Here is a 23632-nt window from a genome sequence, read left to right on the forward strand (position 1 = left end):
ACCCTGGGCAAGTCACTTAACCCTCATTGCCCTACCAGAAAACCAACAAAGAATTCAAGGAAACATTAAAGAAAAGATAAGAGGGGGAAGGGGGAAAAATCAGGAAAAGACACGGGAGTGATGCAAGAAAATTATGAAATGACAATTAACAGACCAAAAAGGCACAAAAATATTGGAGAAAATAAAACCTGGAAAAAAAATAGACCAAATGAAAAAAGGTACAAATTTCATTGATAAAAGCAACACTTTAAAAAGCATAAATAAGGGGCAGCTAGGTGGCGCAGTGGATAAAGCACTGACCTTGGATTCAGGAGGACCTGAATTCAAATCCAGCCTCAGACACTTGACACTAACTGTGTGACCCTGGGCAAGTCACTTAACCCTCATTGCCCCACAAAACAAAAAAACAAGACAAGACAAAAAAAAAAAAGCATAAATAGCCAAAGGGAAAAAAAGGGTACAAAAGCTCACTGAAGAAAATAATTACTCATTATTAAGGAAAAAATTGCTCTGTTTTCTTAGTTCCAGAGAGTCACTTCCTGAAAGAGATCCCAAAATGAAAACCCCCAGGAATATTATAGCCAAATTCCATGGAACATTGAAAAATTTAAAATTATGAAAAATAGAAGAAAATGTATAATATTTCTTTTTTTTGGTGAGGCAAATGGGGTTAAGTGACTTGCCCAGGGACACACAGCTAGTAAGTGTCAAGCATCTGAGGCTGAATTTGAACTCAGGTCCTCCTGAGTTCAAAAGCACCAGGGTCAGTGCTTTATCTGCTGTGTCACCTAGCTGCCCCGGAAAATGTATAATATTTCATCAGAAAATACAACTGACTTAGAAAACAGATAGAGGAGAGATAATTTAAGAATTGTTGAATGGTCTGAAAACCATAATAATATATATTTTTAAAAGCCTAGGCATTGTATGTCAAGAAATTATTAAGGAAAAAAATATTCTGTTATCTCAGATACAGAGAGTCATCACCTGAAAGAGATCCCAAAATGAAAACCTGCAGGAATATTACAGCCCAATTCTGTAGTTCCCAGATCAAGGAGAAAATTTTGCAAAGCAACCAGAAAAACACAATTCAAATATTGTGGAACTACAGTCAGAATCACACACAATTTAGCAGCTAGGATATAAAATTCTAGAAGACAAAGGAACTATGACTACAAACAAGAATAACCTTTCCAAGAAACTAGAGTGCAATCTTTGGATGGAAATGGATATTTTGTGAAATAGAATATTTTCAAGCTCTCCTGATGAAAAAATCAGAACTGAATAAAAAATCTGACACTGCAACACAAAACTAAAGAGAAGCATATACAGGTAAACATGATGGAGAATCAATAATGTTAAAATATCTATATTTTTATATGGAAAATGATATATGTAACTTTCTATATGCTACTTTTATGGCATCTAAAAGGAGTCCATATAGAAAGAAAACATGGAAGTGAGTTGACCATGTTGGAATGATCTAAAAATAAATAAAGAGGAATACACTAGAAGAAGAGGGACGGAAGAGGAAGAATAGGGAAAATTATATGATATGAAAGACATGTAAGAAAGATATTTTATATTGGAGGGGGAAAGGAGGTGGGGGAAGGGTGGCAGATAATGTTTGAACCTTACTCTCATCTGAACTCATTCAATTAGGGAAGAACACACATATGTATACATACATAAGCACACATAAACACACACATACTCAGTTAGGAATAGAATTATATCTTACCCAACAGGGAAGTAGGATAAGAAAGGGATATGAGAAGGAGGGATAGAAAGGAGCTGGGATTAAGGGAGGCAGTGAAATAGACTTCTCAGGAGGAACAGGGGAAAAATAGAGAAAATGAGAAACAGAATAAAATAGGATGGAGGAAATGGCTTTCTAAGTAATTATAATTGCGAATGTAAATGAGATGATCTTATTCACAAAAATGGAATCATGTACCAGAGTGTATTAGAAACTAGAATTTAACAATATGCTGTTTATAAGAGACACACTTGATACAGAAATATATACACATAAAGTTAAATAAAGTACTATAGCAAAATTTCAGCTGAAAAAAATGAAGGATATTAAGGGAACTCAGACAAAACCAAAGCAAAAATCATTGTTGTTGAGTCATGTCCAACTCTTCATGACACCATTTGGGTTTTTTATTTTTTTCATTACAACAAAAGGCTACTTTTATTAGGAGAACTGAGGATCTCAGCCTAATAGCAGAAATCAGCAATTCTGGGGAGGGCACCATCCAGCTTGGAGGTTAGTAGGCAAACCTCCTTGATTTGCAAGTGTTGGGAGGCAGGGGGTCATGGAGGGAAAAAGGGAGGACTTAAAAATCAGCACCCAGTCTCCAGCTACTTCCCACATTCTAGAGTCTGGCATTAATGGCAGTGTTCTGTTATGTCCACTACCACTGCCTTCTTCCAGCTGAAGAGAAAGTATCCTGTTCCAGCTCCTGCCACTACTGCGATGCAGAGGTATGCATTGTAGGTCATAAAGATAAGCATAAGGATGTAGCTGAAGACCACCTGGATGACAAGCAGCATTGTCTGCAGAAGGTGAGGGAAACTCAGCATCTGTTGTTCAGTTTTGTTATGTGTTTCCGTAAGCATGGTTCCATTTGGTCCTGGGACTGGCACGGAGTTCTGATGAATACTGACCTGGGACTTATGCAGCAAGATCTCCCGGGCTATCTTGAGGCCTTCATAGAACATGGCTAACAAAAAAATAGCCACAAATGCCCCAGCCATTTCCCCAGGTATATTGATCACTAATCCAGAAAACAGCACTTCCACATACTCATATCCAAAATAGAAGGTCATAGGCATCATGGGCATCATGGGCATAATGGGCAACATGGGCACCCTGGGCATCATGTCTCCTTCTCCCTCACCATGACAGCTTGTAGATGATTCATGGTAGGGGGCCATATTGCTATTTTCATCCATATGGCTCATTCCATGATGGTGTTCATGGTTCATCTTACCAGAAGATTGATTGAAGGTCAAAAATCAGAAGTTTCAGGTTTCAGAATACCGTATGTGGTCACCAACAATGTTTAAAAAAAATTATTAGGCTAAATCTTTTTTTAGAGATTAATTGCTATGGCTATAGATACCACATATCTATGCTGTCTTAAGAGGAAGGGCCAAGCCAAGAACCCATGCCAAGCACCAGCCAAGAGAGCCAGGAGCAAGCCAAAAGCAAGAACCAAGACACTGGGCTTTTTTTTTTTTCAAAGGCCCAGTAATGGTTTGCTATTTTCTTCTCCAGCTAATTTAACAGATAAGGTAACTGAGGCAAACAGCAAACAGGGTTAAATGTCTTGCTCAGGGTCATACAACTAAGAAGTGTCTGAGGCCAGATTTAAACACAGTAATATCAGACAGGTTAATAACAGAAAAGGAAAATTACAAATTCTGGAGGGAATGAAAAAAATAAGTACATTAATGCCCTGTGGTTGGAGTTGTGAATTAGTCCAATCATTTTGAAGACCAATTTGCAAGTATGGCAAAAAATGTGATAAATCTGTGCATATCCTTTGACCCAGCAATATTACTACTAGATCTGTATCCCAGAGAGAGAGAGAAAAAGAGAGAGAGAGAGAGAATGACCTATGCATATATTTCTAGGAACTTTTTTGTTGTGGCAAAGATTTGGAAATAGAGGATAGGTCCATCAATTGGGGAATGATTAAAGAAGTTGTGATTATGACTTTGATTATGATAGAATATTATGGTGTTATATGAAATGACAAAGGGGATATTTTTTTGGGGGGGAACAAACCTGAAAAGACTTACATAAACTGATGCAAAATGAAATGAGCAGAACCAAAAGAACATTGTATCCAGTAACAACATTGTATGATGATCTTTTAAGAATGACTTAGCTATTTTTAGCAATACAGTGATGAAAGAAAAACCCAAAAGAATTATGATGAAAAATTCATTCTACTTCCAGAGAAAGGACTGATAGAGTTTGAAGGCAGATTGAAGCATACTTAAATAACAAAAACAAAAAACCAAAACAAAACAAAACATTTTTCTTGGATGTACTTTATGGTATGTGTTTTCTTTTGCAACATAGCTAATATGGAAATATATTTTGCCTAATTGCTCATGTATAATCTCATCTCTTTTTTTACTTCTCAAAGGGGGGTGAGGGCAGGGAAGCAGGGAATTTGGAACTCAAAAATTTTGAAAATGAATTTTAAAATTGTTTTTACATGGAATTGTGAAAAATAACATTTTAGTGAAAATAGCATTTTAATATAAAAAGAAAATTAATTACTGAAAAATTCCTAGAAAGAAAAATGAACCTGAAGAAAGTATTTTCTCCTCAAAACCCCAGGTAACAAATTTTTTAAAAAGATAAAAAAATACCACAACCAAGAAGAACTACCTCAACAATATAACAATATAAAGATGATTATGAAATTTACTTTTAACTGCCCAAAAGGAAACAAGTGTGAAAGCAGAAATTAAATAGAAATAATGATAGAAAAAAGGCCTGAAATCTCATAGACTGAATGGACTAAATCTCACAATACTCAACACACAAGTTAATCAATGTTTGTTTTTTTTTTTTGTTCTATGTATGTGTGTGTGTGTGTGATTAAAAACAGAATGGTAAAGCATGTAAAATAGGGAATGGGGTAAGGGAGTCAAAGGGGATATGTGATGTATCTAATTAAGGTTTACAATGAAAGGAAAATAATTCCTATAGTCTCCCAAGAAGAAGAAAACCTATTGGAAGAATGAGTGGAGAGGCAAAGAGATGAATTGAAAATTCTAGAAAGAAAGGAGGAAATAGTGTTTCAGTGTTAGGAGGAGATATCACTATAAAAAACCTACAAAAAGTATAATCTGTGGGGTTTTGGGGCTTAGACACTATTCCTTCTACCCCAGGATAAGAACAATTAGACTCCTGTGGCAACAAGTTGAAGGGAAAGGAGAAAAAGTAGGGTTCCACTTCACTATTTAGCTGAGAGGGGAAAAAAAGAGGAGGGAAATTAAGTAACTAGAAAGAAAAAGGAACTAATAAGCAAAAGTCCCAAACCAGACAAGATGTAGGAAATGGGAGATGGTAGGGAAAATTCATTCATTTAAAGATAATCATTGTATATAAATGTAAGATGTGTGATGTCATATCTGCTTATCTTTGAACTTTCTTATAATTTGTAATAGATTTTGATATTTTTTTTAAATAAGAAAATCATCTGACAGGGGAAAAAAGCTGATTGGAACATGCCCAGATAGAAGACTGATAATGTATTGAACTCTTCCCCCACAAATTCCTCCAAATATATCCAGAAAGGCCCTTTATCAACTCCTGATTGGGAAATGTAGAACAATTTACAGTGAGCTATTGAAGACAGGTCAGTATAGGCAACAGAACAAAGAGGTCTGTTGACACTGAATATGTGTAGGGTCAGAATTATGAAATGGGCAACACTATAGCACCCACAAGAGTATTACACCAGCATAAGTATAGCTTCCAGTCATATACCTAGGCCCCGCTCAGATCCATACCAGGACACTACAAGAGAGATAGGTTCCAGCAGGCAGATTTGTTGCCCACTACCTAGTTTCTAGTCACAGATTCAGGGTGGATTAAGAAAGGAGCTATATTCCTTAGTTGAAATGCTCTAAGCAGTGAACCAAGGAATAAGGAAGTTCAAGAGCCACCAGCAGCAGCAAAGATGTGGCTCAGCCACCAGGCACACAGCAGGAAATCATTCCTATCATCTACCCAATCAAGTAGAGGAATGGATAGGGTAGGAATCTGCCCCAAAAGAGGAGTGTACAATTCTCTCACTCTGGACCAATAGAGATTTCCAGCTAGCTGATAGGGATAGAATCCAGTAGAAATCTATACTTGCAACCCATATTAGGAACTTGCCCTGATCAGTAGTGGTCATGGTGGGGCAACAAACTTTTCTTTGGATCACACAATTTGGGGAGCATTGAAAGCTTGCAGGTTCCCAGACTGTATCAGTATTCCTGGAACAACAAAACAGTTAATACTCAAAGAAAACAGCAGTAGGACCCACCCTGGCAGAGTCCAACACTAACATCAATTTCAAAGTCAAAAAGTAGGCTGGAAGAATGAACAAAAAAAGAAGCTATTATGGTGGCAGGGACACTACAAAGAAAAGTGCCCCCAAAAGGACAAAGACTCCCAAATACCCATAAGGACGCTTAAAAGAAAAATGCAGCTCAGGCACAAACTCAATTAGAATTTCTGGAAGAAATGAATCAAAGGTCTTTAAAAATGAGTCAAAATAAATTTTTATAAATAAGATAAAAAAACCTTGATAAAGAAAAAAATGGAAAAGAAATGAGAACTATGGAAGAAAGAACTGAAAAGAGATTTACCATTTTGGTGTGAAGCTCAAAACTTTGCCCATGTAATGAATTCCTTGAAAAGTATAATGAACAAATAAAAGCCATGAAGATTATATTAAAACTCCATGAAGCAAAACAAAATATTAACTAAAGTCAAACAGCTGAAAAATAGAATAAAATATCAGTTGTATCATAGCAAAAAACAACTGATGTGGAAAACAGATCAATGAGAAAAATAATTAAGAATCATTGAATTATTTTTTAAAAACCATAAAAGCAAATGTTGAAAACTATCCTTACATGTAACTGGAAAATAATAAAATACTTTTATTTAAAAAAAAACAACAATAAAAAGAAACTTGACATCATATTTTATGAAATCTTAAAACTGTCCCAGTTTATTACAACCACAGGGTGAAGTTAAAATAAAATGAATCCACTTCCAACCTCCTAAAGGAGAACCCCAAATGAAAATTTCCAAGGAGATGGTAGGCAAAATCCAGAACTTCTAAGTCACAGAAAAAATATTGCAAGCAGTAAGAAATAATTCAGGTACCAAGGAGTCACAGCCAGAATCACACACAATATGGCAGCTAATATAAAGAAGCAGACAACTTGGAATTTATTCTAGAGGGGAAATCATATCAGTTTGCCGATAATAACTTACTGACCAATAACAACTTACTAAGACTGAGTATAATGCTACATAATGGAAAAAAATGGTCTTTAATGAAATAGGACTTCCAGGGATGCATAGAAACTTTGAAGCTCAAACACAGAAGTGAAGAACAATATGAACACGTTTAAAAAAAAAATAACAAGAATTAAGGAATTACAAAGGGATAAAGTGCTTACATTCAAAAATAGGGAAAAACATGTATCCCCCCTGAACCCTATTTTCATCAGAGTTCATTGAAGGAGTCCCACTTAGACAAGTCTGGAAGTGGTTCTGTAAGAAAAGAATGGAAAGAAAAGGGAAGAATGCTCTAGAAAGGGAAAGAGAAAGAAAGGTTAGTCAATATTATCTCACATGATCTGGGGTACAAGTAGACATCTATACAAAAAAGAGGAGAGGGTGTTGGGAATGGCTAACACTTGAATATCACCCTCCTCTGAAGTGGCCAAAAATAGAAAGTGCAAACACACTGACAGTTGGGCACAGAAATATATTTGACTCAACAGGGAAATGGGGGCAAAAAGCAACAATGGAGAGGGGAAATTAGAGGAAGGTATGACTTCTAAGAAAAATAAATTCTATGAATATGCAAAAATAATTGCCTTTGTTGAGATGTCAAAAAATTATATTCCGACTATCAATAATTGAGGAATTTATGAACAAATTATGATAAATAATAATAAATAAATAAATAAATAATAAATAAATAAAGTGATGCAATACTATAATGCAGAATTTTTAAAAGGTTAATCACCAAGTGGTAATCCACAAATGTAATGATGAAACATGATCTCCTGATAGAAAGATGACGGACTAAGAAAGCAGAATGAGAAAGGTTTTGTTGTTGTTGTTGTTTTGGGTTTTTCTTTTTTGTTTTTTTGGTTTGCATGTTTGTTTCTGTTTTGATGTTTTTGTTTTTTGGATAGGACCAATGTGGAAATTTGTTTTGATTGATTAATCATGTTTGTTAGGAGTTTTATTTTCCTATGATCTCAATGGGGATAGGGCAGTAAGCCAAAGTGGTTAATGTGCAAGAGTAAGAAGAGAGATATTTTTTTAAAGAGATGATTCATAAATTGTTCAAATATTTTAACTTGGTATTCTATCAAGGTATAGTCATTTTTATTTTTCTGATCTTATTCAGCACTTTCACATCTTCCATTTCTATTCTTGTCTTCATGGTACATGCAGGAAATGTATGTATATATTTGGGCCCTTTAGACTCTTATGTTTCCTAACATTGAGTCATAGTGTCTGATATATTTTTCCACCATTTTCCTTTTGCTGATTTTTTATTAAAATCACTGGGTATTAGTACATATATTTAATTTGGAGAGATCCATTTAACTCCTCCAAGAATCCCACTCCAGCCTGTTTCAATCCTCATTATTAATAGTCTTATTGCATATAGTTAAGATAAATACTGCAAAGTAAGATGACAAGCTATTCTGTGAAATTCATATTCTTATTACCTTTGGACACATTATTAAACCACTTCCAGCATTTCCTTCATTTCCTCTCCAAGGAAAACCTGTGAACTGTCCATTAATTTAGCAACAACTTCCTATCTCTTTTGGCTTCATTTACAGGGAGAATATCAATATTCATGTGATTCAATTCATCTTTAAGTATATTGAGTCTGTCTATTGAACAAAGATTTTGTATTTAAATGACCAAAAATTAGATTAATGTTTATGTATGATCTGAAAAGTGTATTATTCTCAGCATTCTCTTTTTCATTACTCTGTCACAATCTTGGGAAAAACTGAAGAACACAATATTGAAAGCAAATCTGTGGGGTTTTTGTGTTTCCTGATGTTCATACTTAACATTCACTTACTAGTGGTGAGCCTCTTTTTCTATTAACTCCTGGGATTTGAGACATAATGACATAATATTTCATCAGGTTAGGCATTCATCATTTACTTAGGCAATAGATAGATAGATAGATAGATGGATGGGATATATATATATATATGTATATATATAGATAGATATAGATATAGATATAGATATAGATATTTGTGTATATATAGATGTATATATAGATATTTGTATATAGATAGATAGATATTTGTGTACACACACACACACACACACACACACACATATATATATATATATATATATATATATATATATATATATATATATATATATATATGCCCCAAGGGTCATCTTAGAACCTACATAGATGAAACCAGAGAAGGACTTTTGTGGAATTAGAAAATGAAATATAAAGAAATTAAAATTACTATACTGCTAGCATATTTTTTCAGATATAGCCCTCTAACACTTTTATATACTTTGTGAAACCACCCAACTCATCATTTATCACATACATTATCAGTTGAAAAATAGTTCTCCCTACCCATAATTTGACCCTGTCTATATACTCAGCAGCACTAATTTGGCTCCTTTGAAGTTAATACAAAAGAGCAAATCAGGGAGTGCCCAGAGGTCCACAAAACTAACAAAAGTTTTATCTGAAGATCTGAGCATAATTCTTCATAAAGAATAGTAAAATCATGTACTAATCCTATTTGAATTTCTAAAATCACTCTTTAAATTTTCAACCTGAGAAACCCAGGAGTCAGGTAATATACCCATTAATTTTGATAGCAAAGCAAATTTTTATCAAAAATAGAATGCAGTTTTCATGGTAAATTAATGCATCTACTTTATGACTCTTCAGCCAAGACTGGAATATTTAAATTCCATCCCTCATGTCTGTCCTATCTATCCATCCATCTAATCATCCATCCATCCATCCATCTATCTATCTACCTATCATTTATCTATCTACTTATCTATCTGTATTACAGATATATCCACAACTGTGTATATACATGGATACCTACATGCAAATTTGTTAATATATTCATTTTTAGACATGTCTATTTTAATTTAGTTATTTTAGTGACAAACTAAAATTAAATCCCTTCTATATTCCAGGCTCTGTGATAAGCACTAGAGACACAAAAAGAAGGAAAAGACAATCCTTGCCCTCAATGAGTTCCATTCAAATTAAGGAGACAATTAGATAGATAGATAGATAGATAGATAGATAGATAGATAGATAGATAGATAGATAGATAGATTTGGATAGATATATGTGATATGTATATATTGATATATATACACAAACATACACATACAGACATACAGACATATATGCATACACACACAAAGCAAGCTACGTACAGGACAAATGAATAATTTAAAAAGAAAAGCACTTAAAGTTAGAGGGGGAAGGCTACATAGAGAAGAAGGGATTTTAATTTGACTTAAAGGTAGTTAGGGAGGTGATTAGTCTGAGAGAAAGAGGGCAAACATTTGAGGCATGTGGAACAACCAAAGAAAATGCTCAGAAACAAGAAATGGAGCATCTCATTCAAGGAACAGCCAGGAGGCCAGTGTCATTGGTACAAAGATTACATGTCAGAGAGCAAGGAGCAAGTGTGCGGAAAATGTGGGTGAGAACTAGTATATGAAGGGTTTTTTTTGTTTTTTTTTGTTTTTTTTTTTTAGTGAGGCAATTGGGGTGAAGTGACTTGCCTAGGGTCACACAGCTGGTAAGTGTCTGAGGTCGGATTTGAACTCAGATCCTCCTGACTCCAGGGCTGGTGCTCTATCCACTGCGCCACCGAGCTGCCCCATATGAAGGGTTTTTAATGACAAATAGAACATTTTTCATCTGCTCCTGAAGGCAATAGGAAGGCAATGGAGCTTGATGAGTAGGAAACTGATATTATAAGACTTGCATGTGGGAGCAGAGCCAAGATGGGCTCTTACCATTGAGAGCTTCTGTGTTGACAGGGAAGAGCTAAACACAATCACATTTGAGTACAATACTTTCAAATTGCCTACATGTGAAGCCTCAAGAGGGAAGATGAATTGGTCTCAAGACCAAAAAGCCATCTTGTAAAAACTCAAAAAGGATTTTAAAAATCAACTGAGAGAAATGGGGAGAGAAATGAAAGCAACACAAGAAAATTATGAAAAAATAATCAACAGCTTGGAAAAGAAACCACAAAAATTGACTGAAGAACTTAATTCCTTAAAAATTAATTTGGCCAAATAGAAAAGGAGGTTCAAAAGATTACTGTTGAAAATAATGCCTTAAAAATTCGAATTGGACAGTTGGAAACTAAGGACTCCATGAGACACCAGGAATCAGTCAAACATAATCAAAAGAATGAAAAAAAAAGAAGAAAATGTGAAATACCTCATGGGAAAGACAACTGACCTGGAAAATAGATCCAGGAGAGACAATTTGAGAATTACAGGACTGCCTGAAAGCCATGATTAGAAAAAGAGTCTAGACACCATATTCTAGGAAATTATCTAAGAGAACTGCCCTGATGTTATAGAATAAGAGGATAAAATCATCATTGAAAGAATCCACCAATCACTTCATGAAAGAGACCACAAAAGAAAAACTCCAAGGAATATTGTAGCCAAATTCCATAATTATCTGGTGTGGAAGAAAATACTCCAAGCAGCCAGAAAGAATCAATTTCAATATCATGGAGCCACATAAGACCTGGCAGATTTTACATTAAACTATTACAAGGCCTGGAATACCATATTCCAGAAGGCAAAGCAGCTTGGATTGCAGCCAAGAATCAAGTACTGAAAAACAACATTAAATAACAATTAAATAATAAATTCAAAATCCTGAAAATCAAAGGAGAAATTAATGAAATTTAAAGCAAGAAAACAATAGAATTAGTCAATAAAACTAAAAACTGATTTTATGAACAAAACAACAACAATAAAATAAACTTTTGCTTAATTTGATTAAAAAAAAGAAAACCAAATGACCAGTATCAATATTAGTGTTGATTTCAGCAACAATGAAGTGGAAATTAAAGCAATAATTAGGAACTATTTTGCCCAACTGTATGCCAATAAATTTGACAATCTAAATAAAATGGATAAATATTTATAAAAACAAAAATTGCCCAGGATAGCTGAAGTGGAAATAAAATCCTTAAATAAGTCCATATTAGAAAAAATGAACAATCCATTAATGAACTCCCTAAGAAAAAATCTCCTGGACCAGATGAGTTTACAAGTGAATTCTACCAAACATTTAAAGAACAAACAATACCAATACTATATAAATTATTTGGAAAAATAGGTGAAGAAGCAGTTCTATCAAATTCCTTTTATTACACAAATAGGTTGTTGATGACAAATCCAGGTAGAGCCAAGACAAAGAAAATCATAGAACAATTTCCCTAATGAATATTGATGCAAAAATCTTAAATAAGATATTAGCAAGGAGATTACAGCAAGTGATCACCAGGATAATACACTATAACTAGGTGGGGTTTTTTTTTGTTTTTTTTACTGAGGCAATTGGGGTTAAGTGACTTGCCCCGGGTCACACAGCTAATAAGTGTTAAGTGTCTGAGGCCAGATTTGAACTCAGGTATTCCTGACTCCTGGGCTGGTGCTCTATCTACTGTGCCACCTAGCTGCCTCAACTGGGTGGGTTTTAAACCAGGAATGCAGTTATGGTTCAACATTAGGAAAACTACCAACATAATCAACCATATCAATAAGAAAACTAAACAAAATTATACGATTATCTCAATAGATTCAGAGAAAGCTTTTGACAAAATACAGCACCTATTCCTAATAAAAACACTAGAGAGCATAGGAATAGGTGGAGCTTTCCTTAAAATAATAAGCAGTATCTACCTAAAACCATCAGCAAGCATTTTATGTAATGGGGATAAATTAGAGGACTTCCCAATAAGATCAGGGGTGAAACAAGGATGTCCATTATCACCTCTATTATTTAATATTGTACTAGAAATGTTAGCTTTAGCAATCAGAGAAGAAAAAGGAATGAAAGGAATTAGAATAGGCAAAGAGGAAACAAAACTATCACTCTTTGCAGATGATATGATGGTGTACTAGATAGTCACCTAAAAAACTACTTGAAACAATTAACAACTTTGGCAAAGTTGCAGGATATAAAATAAATCCACATAAATTATCAGGATTTATATACATGACCAACAAAGTCTAGCAGCAAGAGATAGAAATAGAAATTCCATTTCAAGTATTAGTAGACAACATAAAATACTTGGGAGTCTACTTGCCAAGGCAAACCCAGGAAATATATGAACACAATTACAAATTTTTTTTCACACAAATAAGATCAGATCTAAATATTTCGAAAAATATCAATTGCTCATGGATAGCCCAAGCTAATATAATAAAATGACAATTCCACCTAAAGTAATTTACTTATTCTGTGCCATACCAATCAGACTACCTAAAATTATTTTATAGAGCTAGAAAAATAATAACAAAATTCATCTGGAAGTACAAAAGGTCAAGAATGTCAAGGGGATTATTGAAAAAAATGCACAGGAAGTTGCCCTAGTCATACCAAATCTGAAGGTTTACTCTAAGGAGGCAGTCATCAAAACTATTTGATACTGGCTAAGAAATAGAGTGGATGATCAATGGAATAGGTTAGCCACAAGAGACACAATAATAAATGACTTTAGTAATATAGTCTTTGATAAACCCAAAGACTCCAGCTTCTGGGCTAGAAACTCAGTATTTGACAAAAATTGCTGGGAAAACTGGAAGAGAGCATGGCAGCAACTAGGCATAGACCAACATCTTACACCTTATACTAAAATGAGGTCAAAATGGATACATGATTTAGATGTAAAATGTGATACCATAGGTAAATGAGGAGAGTATGGAATAGTATACCTTTCAGATTTATGGGAAGAAGAACATTTTATGACCAAACAAGAGATATAGAATATTATGAAATGCAAAATGGATGATTTTGATTACATTAAATTAAAAAGGTTTTGTATAAACAGAAAGAAGCAATGTATCTAGAATTAGAAGGGAGGAAGAACACTATGAAATGATTTTTATAGCCAGTATTTCTGTTAAAGGCCTCATTTCTTTTCTTCTTCTTCTTCTTCTTCTTCTTCTTCTTCTTCTTCTTCTTCTTCTTCTTCTTCTTCTTCTTCTTCTTCTTCTTCTTCTTCGTGGGGCAATGAGGGTTAAGTGACTTGCCCAGTGTCACACAGCTAGTAAATGTCAAGTGTGTGAGGCTGGATTTGAAATCAGGTCCTCCTGAATCCAGGGCCGTAGCTGCGCCCCCCCCCCCCAAAGGCCTCATTTTTAAAATATATTAGGTACTAAAACAAATTCATACAAATCCAAGTCATTCCCCAATTGAGAAAAGTTCAAAGGATACGAACAGGTAGTGTTCCAATGAAGAAGTCAAATATGAAAAAATGCTCCAAAACACTATTGATTAGAGAAATGCAAATTAAAACAACTCTGAGGTACCATGTGACACCTATCAGATTGGCTAATATGACAAAAAAGGCAAATAATCAATGTTGGAGAAGCTGTGGAAAAATTGGAACACTAATGCATTGTTGGTGGAGTTGTTAACTGTTCCAACCATTCTGCAGAGCAATTTGGAATTATGTCCAAAGGCTATAAATCTGTACATACCCTTTGACCCAGCCATACCAGTATTAGGTCTTTTTCCCAAAGAGATAATAAAAAAGGGAAAAGGAACCACATGTACAAAAATACTTATAGCTGCTCTTTATGTGGTGGCAAGGAATTGGAAATTAAGGGGCTACCCATCAATTGGTGAATGGCTGAACAAGTTGTGGTATATGAATTTAATAGAATACTATTGTTCTGTAAGAAACAATGAGCAAGAGGATTTCAGAAAAACCGGGAAGGACTTACATGAACTGATGCTGAGTGAGAGGAGCAGAACCAGGGGATCATTATATCCAGTATCAACAACATTGTGTTTTGATCAACTGTGATAGACTTGACTGTTCTCAGCAATACAATTGTCCTAGATAGTTCCACAGGACTCATGAAAGAAAATGTACTCCAAATCCAGAAAATAAGAACTAAGGAATCTAGATGCAGATTGAAACATACTATTTCTATTATTTTTTGGTTTTCTTTTTTGAGATTTTTCCCTTTTGCTCCAATTCTTCTTTCACAATATGATTAATGTAGAAATATATTTAATGTGATTGTCCATACATATATATCCTATATCAGAGTGCTTTCTGTCTTGGGGAGGTTGAAAATGTTGAAACTAGAAATCTTATAAAACAAATTTTGAAAAATATCACTGCATGTAACAAGGAAATATTAAAATACTTTTATGATTAAAAATGTTCAGAGGGCTTAGAATATGATATTCTGAAGGACCAGGAAGATAAGAATAAAATCAAGGATCACCTAGCAAGCAAAACTGAGTATAATACTACCCTTTTTTAATCAAATTATCAACCAACTATCATAAACAAATACTGATAACAACACCAAATATTAAAAGCCAAATTTAAGGCTTAGGTTTTGTGAGATTGAGTCAAAAAGACACATGACAAAAATAAATTAAAGAAAAAAATTACTAAACTACAATATGAAGAATAAAGAATACATGCATACAATTAAACAAGATATGGAATGGCATGTGAATAATTCAACAGGTTTCCCACTTCTGCAAGCAAATGTTCCTAAAGAAGCAGTAACATCAACCTACATAGGAATAAAGAGTCCATAAAATCCAAAGAAATGTTTTATTTTTCAGCACTGTTTTTCTTTATTTCTTTATTTTTGGGGGGGGGGTCAGGGTAAGTAGAAGAGGTATCACAAGTCAAAAAGTAGTTTTTAGCATTAGCACAGTTAGTCTATCAGTGAAGGAGGTAGCATACCATTAACTATTTTTAAACTTTACTGGCTGTTTTTTCTAAAGAATGAATTCCCTTTTTATTCCTACTTATATCCTTATTCTGGATAACTGTGATATAAGAATAATCTGAAGCTTTGCATGCACCTTGAATTTCTTACAATGCCATGTGGCCTAATCAGGGGTCAAAAGTCTGGATTTAATTGGCTCATATCAGGATATAATATCTGTCCCACTACAGAAAGTAACAAAAGAAGGTCTTGAAGTGGTCCCTATCTATTCATTCATTTACGAAATACTTATTAGGCCCATAGTGCCAGGTACTGTGCTAGATTCTGGGGCTGCAGATAGAGAAAGCAATCCTCCTCTGCCCTAAGTAGCATTAGATTCTATTGGGAGGGGATGAAAGAACACATAGATGCAAAATATAGAAGAAGTAAATCCAAAGCAATTTTGGCAGTTGTACTATAAGAAGTATTAAGAACAGCCTCATTTAAGGGAGGTTGTAGGAGCTATCAACTTTGAAAGAAGGTAGGTGTTATCAGAGATGTCAATGAGGAGAAAGTATGTAATTGACTTTGGTCCCAGCTTAGGTAAAGGCACAGATACTAGAGAGAATATCATTACCAAATATTTTTTAAAGACAATTACATTCTTCGCAATGTATAAAAGGACAAAATGAATACAGTTGAGTTCGCAGCAATACCCTTTTATGTGTAAATCTAATACTCCAGTCAAAAAGGCTGATGCCTTTAAAAGACTGTTCAAGTTCAGCCTATGCCATCTAATACACCAATAGGAACATCACAGTCCATCACTTCTGAAAGTTAATGTACCATCCTTCATCAGATTCTCTCTAGACTAATATTGCCAAAGGTTAAATGATATTAATAGAGAAGTTCATGACTGCATAATGCAGTTGATAATCCTGAGGACATACTTTAATGGCAACAACCATTCCTCATGTATTCCCCCTGTCTTATAGATATAAAACCTCTTCAAGTGGAAAATTGTCATTTCCCAGAGGTGCAGTTCTTAGTAATGGGGGGATATGGGGAGCACAAAATAGCTGAAACTTTAGAAAGGGACAAAAGGGAAAGGGATATGCATATTAGGAATAGCTAATGACTAATTCTTGATTCTCTAGTCATTCACCTTCTCCTGATCCGGAAAAGAAGGCAGGAAAGGAGAGAGAGAGAGAGAGAGAGAGAGAGAGAGAGAAACTCCATGTTGTCTACATAGTGTGTGTGTGTGTATATATATTTCTGTTTCTTCATGTTTATTGGTATAGCTATGTTTTTCATGTTTATGTGCAAAGCTCAAGAGGTATAATTCTCCAAATCATTGTCAGTAAATGTTAAAATTCATTAAAATAAACAATTTGCATAAAAGGATTATGGAAACAATATTTAAATCTACTTATGAGGGTGGGGGGAATTATTTTCACATACCCTCAGATTCTCCTGAAGAAATCATTAGTTTAAAAATAATTAGTATGTCCATCAATATATTTATTTCATCATTTAAAAACCTACCACTGACTTCTGGGAAGATGACTGAGTGAGAGATGGTCTATAAAACCAGCTTTTTTCCACTGTGCCAAAACAGCTAGAAATGTGCCAAATAAACTCCAAAACACAACTAAAAGAATGGGAAAGAGGAAATATCCCTAGAAGAAAACTTCCAAAGGGAAGGAAGTGAAAGCCATAGCAGAGAGAAAGAGGATATAATTTTTTTTTAATTTAAAACAATGAAGAAATGTCAGATAAGAAAAATAAAACCATGAGGTTAAAGCTGGAAAACATAGTAAAATCCATTTATTCTGACCCCCCTCTCCCTTATTTAGAAGATAGGGAAATAATCATGGAGATTAAGTGACATATAATTATATACTTAATCAAGATCTGAGGAAGAATTTAAACCTAAGTCTAGCCCTCTAACCCATTATACTCTATGCTTTCTCTACTCCCAAAATGAAACTACAGAATGACTATGGCTACAAATTCTTAAGAGTTTAGAAGTCTTAATTTAAAAAAAAAACAAAAAAGTAAGAGTCAAATTAGAGATTTTAATTAAAAAAACTTGAATGAAGAATGGAAAAGGGGGGCTATTCAAATAGGAGACACACATAATAAACTAAGTAAAACAAGAGAAGAGGAAAAAAAAACTTAAAGATTCTGTGACAACATAAATATTCCAACAGTCAAAAGGCAGTAAAATTGGAATAATGAATAAAACAAGTACTATCAAAAATAGCTGATGAAGAAAGCCAGATTCAGGATCTAGAAAGATAGGGTAAGACTCATCAGCTTCCTAGAATAATATGTAAACAAAATTGAAAAGCTGGTATTTTAAAAGGATTTTATTTAGATTTTAACTAGAGAGGGAGGGAAAGGAAAATGATCAGAAATTATAATCAATAAAATGTAATGCTTACATGATGTGGATTAATATTTAAATAAAATATTTCACAAAATACCAATATACCTACACTACCTAATTGGGCTAAATGCCCTGAGTTTGATAAAACCAAAACAATGCAATGAACCTCCATTATTTTGAAATAATTAAACCTTTTAGGAATGTGGTGGAAGAGTCTATTAATGATGCAATAGTCCTTGACACATATTTCACTATTTTACATTTTACTCCTGAAATCTTTCCAGATTATTTCCCTTTTCAAAGTTTAGCTCAATCTTTATCTTAGTACAGCAGTCATTTTATATAAAGGAAACAAAAAGCATTATTCCCACTTGCTTTCCACTACTTTCCACAATCTCTTTCGCTCTTCAGCATGTTATCTTAAGAACAGTTTGTTGGAAATGTTTGAGAATTCAATAACTGAAAATTCGTGCAAAGGGAAAAAGAGGAATAGAAGCTTCTTCTCCTTCTCCTTTTTCTCCTTCTCCTCCTCCTCCTCCTCCTCCTTCTTCCCTCAGAGCTTTATTGTTCCCCATGTGGGGCAAATGCAGGGGGAACAAATCCGTACATGGGAACTGATGATGGCTGGAGCGGACAGTGCAGAGAAGGGGTTGGGCAGCCCACATCCAAGCTGCACCCACAATGTCATAGCCCCACCCCTTCCTAACCTCCTTGACACACCAAGGCAAGCAGTGAGCCCTTTGTCATCAAGGAGCAAGGAGGGACCCCAGTTGCAGCGGAGGAGGGATGCCCCACTCCGCAGGGTCCTCGAACTTGGATTGGGATTGAGAATCATTAGACTACAAGGCGTCCTTTTCTTGAGGCAGACACGACTCTGTGGTTTGGGAGGGGGAGAGGCGTCGGGGTTAAGGCAGGAACCTACACTAGGAGTGGGGGAAATTACAAGACAGTCATGGAAGAATATCCCCCCTGCCCACAGGTAGAAGAGATGCAGGAAGGGTCTAGGGGAAGTCTGACTCCAGAACTTAAAGTTTGAGGGGAAAAGACTGAGAAAGACTGGGGGTCCCTAATTTTAGATGAGCCCCCAAAGTCAGGGAGCCCAGTGGGGGCTTCCCTACTTGGCAAAAAAAAAAAACAAACAACATTCTTCAGCCCAACCAGCCAGAGTAGTACACGCCCTTTGGTGCCAGTGAATTTCCTATGACATGGAACTTGATGAGATTCCGGGATGCTCCTCTAGCAGAGCAGTCTCATCTCCTGCTGTGATGGCTGAGAGTAAGGTGGTCTTAGGCCCAAGCATGGCTGCAGGGTCGGTAATAGTCAACATGACCTCACTGACCGATTCCATGGGAATGCCCCTCATCACTGGGAGCAGCTCTGCATCTTCCAGGGTCAGGTTCTCAGGAAGTCTCCTCTTTAACCCTGACATGGGCTCTACCCTTCCAGGGTCCAGGCCAAGGGAGTTGCTGCTGCTGTCGCCACCCAGGCTTTGGGTGAATAACGGGGCACTTGGTACAGCTGCAGCACTTACAGTGGCTGGCTGGAGAACAAACAGTGGCCCCTCTGGGCAGTCATGGTGAACCCTGATTCCCAAAGGGGGAATTTTCCCCATAGATCTCTTCCTCCAACATGGACAGGATCTTGGGGAAATGGGTAAGGGTAAGCGTCCTCTTCTCAGGCACCAGTATGTTCTTCTCAATTCATAATTTCCCCAGCAGTTGTCTGCGAGTAACAGTGGTTAAGGCAGAGTAGGAACATCTTTGAGAGCTCAAAAATTGTCTGCTGCTCCCTTGGGGCCAGGTGGCTGAACTTAAACTGCATTAAATTCAGTAGCCCTGCTCAAAATTGGGCTTCTAAAAGGGGGGCTTCCCAGTGACCCCTCCACTACCAGATGTGTCATGTGTAGGATGCATTTTCTCAAAAGGTTGAAGAGGTAGAAGTAAACCTGAAAACAAAAACAAAACAGAAATAAACAATTTGTAGGGAGCAGCTAGGCGGCTCAGTGGGTAAAGCACCAGCCCTGGATTCAGGAGGACCTGAGTTCAAACTTGGCTTCAGACACTTGACACTTACTAGCTGTGTGACCCTGGGTAAGTCACTTAACCCTCATTGCCCCTCAAAAACAAAACAGAAAAGAAGTAAACCTGCTTGATGCCTGAGTCTTCTTCCTCGTACACAGACATAAACAGATTCTCTATGTCAGGCCCACCCCCAGCAGCCTGTTGATCTTATTCTCAGACACTTTCTCCAGGTGGTTCACATGGTCAGTGAGGGGGTACTCGCAGTCCCCCACCTCCTTGGCTCTGGGTGCCCCACTCCCTGCCCCAGCATCATTTCCCCCCTCCCCCCCCCAGCTGGCGTCACAGCCCAGCTCTGGCGCCAGACCTGAGCTGGAGCCAGAGGCTGCAGGCTCCGTGACTGCAGGGCCTGAACCTGGATCTGGGTTTGGGTTGGAACCTGGACTTGGGTCTGTGCAGGTTCCGCCATGTTCTCTCCCGCGTGTTGAGGTATACCCAGCCTAAGGGCCAAATGAGCCTCCCTGGGCCACCATGCAAGCTGATGAATGACTTCTTTAGCATTCCTAAGTATAGAAATATTAAAGGAAAATAAAGGCTAATGACTATGTTTCAATATTCATATGTTTATAAAAATAATTAAAAGATGCTTCTTTCATTCTGGTTTTGCGAATAAGTGGCTTTTAATGAATGAAATCTCTGTCTTTTTCCTAAATGTACTCATACTCACTTTTCTCCCGTCAACTTCTGTGCCCTCATTGTCCCTCTTCAGTCATTGTCCAAGATATATAAGTATATGGATTAAACCAAATGGCTGAGTTCCCATCTAATTTCAACTCATAGGGAATAATTCCTTCTTTATCCATTTACTTTTTCCTGTGGCTCAGCCTAGATATTTTGCTGGGCTGATAGCTTTGTGTGGTCATGCATTACTTTGAGAAACTTTGGAATTATTTTGGAATTTCATCTAAAAACACAATTTCAGGGAGTGACAGAGACAGTGATACAGAGAGACAGAGAATCTAGAAAACCTATAGGCAATCACAATCACTGTTGCATTTGGATACTTTTTTCCAAGAGACTGGTGTATAATGCTATGAGTGTATATATTCCTGCTTTACACTTTATTTTTTCTGATAATCAAAATTATTGCTAATAATAAGCAAAGTCATGACTCTTTCATTTAATGAGAAATTGGATATCATCTTAATATCAACATGAGAGGCAACATATTGGATATTTTCACTGGGATTTTATATGATTTTGTATAGATAGAATATGATAGTATATCAGATTTATATGTAACTTAAAGGGTAAAGAACATATATATAATGGAGAGAACTAGGATATTGCCAAACACATTTTCAAGATGTAGTACAGAAGCCATCATCCAGAAAATGTATAATCAAAAGAGGTAGTGGACTGGTCATGTAAGGAAAGGGAATGATAACAGAAAACCCAATTATTTTATGGATATTCACAATATGTTTAAAGATAAAAAACATAGGAGAATCACCAGCATAAAGTGGAAGTACTATATGGAAATTATATAGGATTAGATTACATAGGCAAAAATAGTATAGCTTAACATACCACTTAAGGTAATACTTGAGATATTATGAAACCACTGAAATATCAAAATATAAATTTGTTAATAACTATTCATTTAAACATTATCAAAGTGATTTTCAAGTTAAAGGAAAAGAACATAATTTTACTTATACATGTTTTTGTTTTATGTTTCTATTGTTTAAAAGTACACTTTAGGTTTGATTAGTTAGTATAAATTCTACTTAGATATAAAGAATATGAGCTCAGGGCAGGGAAGGGGAAAGAAAAGGGAGAGAAGATTGAGGGAGGCAGTGGTCAGAAGCAAAACACTGGTGAAGAGTAATACGGTGAAAGAAGAAAAAAGTACAAAGGGGAAAATAAGATGGAGGGAAATACACAGTTAGTAATCATAACTGTGAATGTGAATGAGATGAACTCTCCCATATTATTGAAGTGAATAGCAGAGTGGATTAAGAACCAGAATCCTTTGGGGCAGCTAGGTGGCATAGTGGATAAAGCACCGGCTCTGGATTCAGGAGGACCTAAGCTCAAATCAAAGCTATCTATTGCCATATGAAAATGTGCTCTAAATCACTATTGATTAGAGAAATGCAAATTAAAACAACTCTGAGGTATCACTTCACACCTATCAGATTGGCTAATATGACAAAAATGGAAAATAATAAATGGAGAAGCTGTGGAAAATTGGAACATGAATGTATTGTTGATGCAGTTGTGAACTGATCCAACCATCCTGAAGAGTAATTTGGAACTATGCCCAAAGGGCTATAGAATTGTGCATAACCTTTGATCGAGCAATACCACTATTAGGTCTATATCTCAAGGAGATCATAAAAAAAGTTAAAAAGGACCCACATGACAAAATTATTTATATTAGCTCTTTTGTGCTGGCCAATAATTGGAAATTGAGGGGATGCCCATCAATTGGGGAATGGTTAAACACATTGTGAATGTAAAGAAACACTATTGTGCTGTAAGAAATGATAAGCAGGCAGATTTCAGAAAAACCTGGAAAGAATTAGATGAATTGATGCTGAGTGAAATGAGCAGAACCAGGAGAAGATTGTACACAGTGTCAATGATATTGTGCGATGATCAATTCATATATTTGGCTCTTCTAACCAGTGCAATGATCTGAGACAATTCCAAAGGACTCATGATGAAAAATCGTATCAACATCCAGAAGAAATTACTGTAGATCAGGATGCAGATTGAACCATACTCTCTCCCCTTTTTTATTTTTTGAAGTTTTTCTATTTTATTCTGATTCTTCTTTTACAACATTATTAATGAAGTAATATGTTAAATGTGATTGTACATATATAATCTATATCAGATTGCATTCTGTCTTGGGAAGAGGGAGGGAAGACAAGGAGGGAGAAAAATTTGGAAGTAGAAATCTTATAAAAACAAATGTTGAAAACTATCTTTACATGTAACTGTAAAATAATAAAATATTTTATGATAATAAAGAAAAGAATATACAAAAAAGAATATAATCTTCTTAAAAGCAGGGACTACTCTTTTTCTTGTTTTTGTTTGTTTGTTTCCTCCTCATTTTGTATCCTTTTCTTATAGTATAGTGCCTGGCATATATTCACTTAATATATAAGTGCTGAATTGAGTTAAATGTGGGTTAACTGTATTTAACTTTAAAAGGTGGTGTTTGTGTCATGCCTGTTCAAGATTTTTCCAGGGTCATTTGAGGGAAATTTATAGAGCATTCTGTGTCTTACTAGCATCTTTTAATCATTATTTTCTATATTGTTTTCAATTAAATTAAGATTTTTGTTTTCATAAAAGCCCTCTGTCAAAGTGGGGTTTATATTGAGATTCATTTTAAATGCCTCTAAAAGGTTGTTTGAAATTGGGCTGATTAACAACTAAGACAGTATCTTGCAA

The 23632-nt window shown here is 35.5% G+C and overlaps 1 protein-coding gene and 1 pseudogene across 1 annotated transcript; both read right to left on the reverse strand.

Moving 5' to 3' along the window:
• Nucleotides 1–2394: 2394 nt before the first annotated feature.
• Nucleotides 2395–2994, reverse strand: LOC122739724 (high affinity copper uptake protein 1-like). The gene has a single exon (XM_043981382.1). It carries the CDS (start codon nt 2992–2994, stop codon nt 2395–2397), a length of 600 nt encoding a protein of 199 aa, XP_043837317.1.
• Nucleotides 2995–18696: 15702 nt separating this feature from the next.
• LOC122751674 lies at nt 18697–22888 on the reverse strand (annotated as a pseudogene).
• Between the last annotated feature and the right edge of the window lie 744 nt (nt 22889–23632).

This window comes from Dromiciops gliroides, chromosome 1 (assembly GCF_019393635.1).
Source record: "Dromiciops gliroides isolate mDroGli1 chromosome 1, mDroGli1.pri, whole genome shotgun sequence".
Classification (NCBI taxonomy): Eukaryota; Metazoa; Chordata; class Mammalia; order Microbiotheria; family Microbiotheriidae; genus Dromiciops; species Dromiciops gliroides.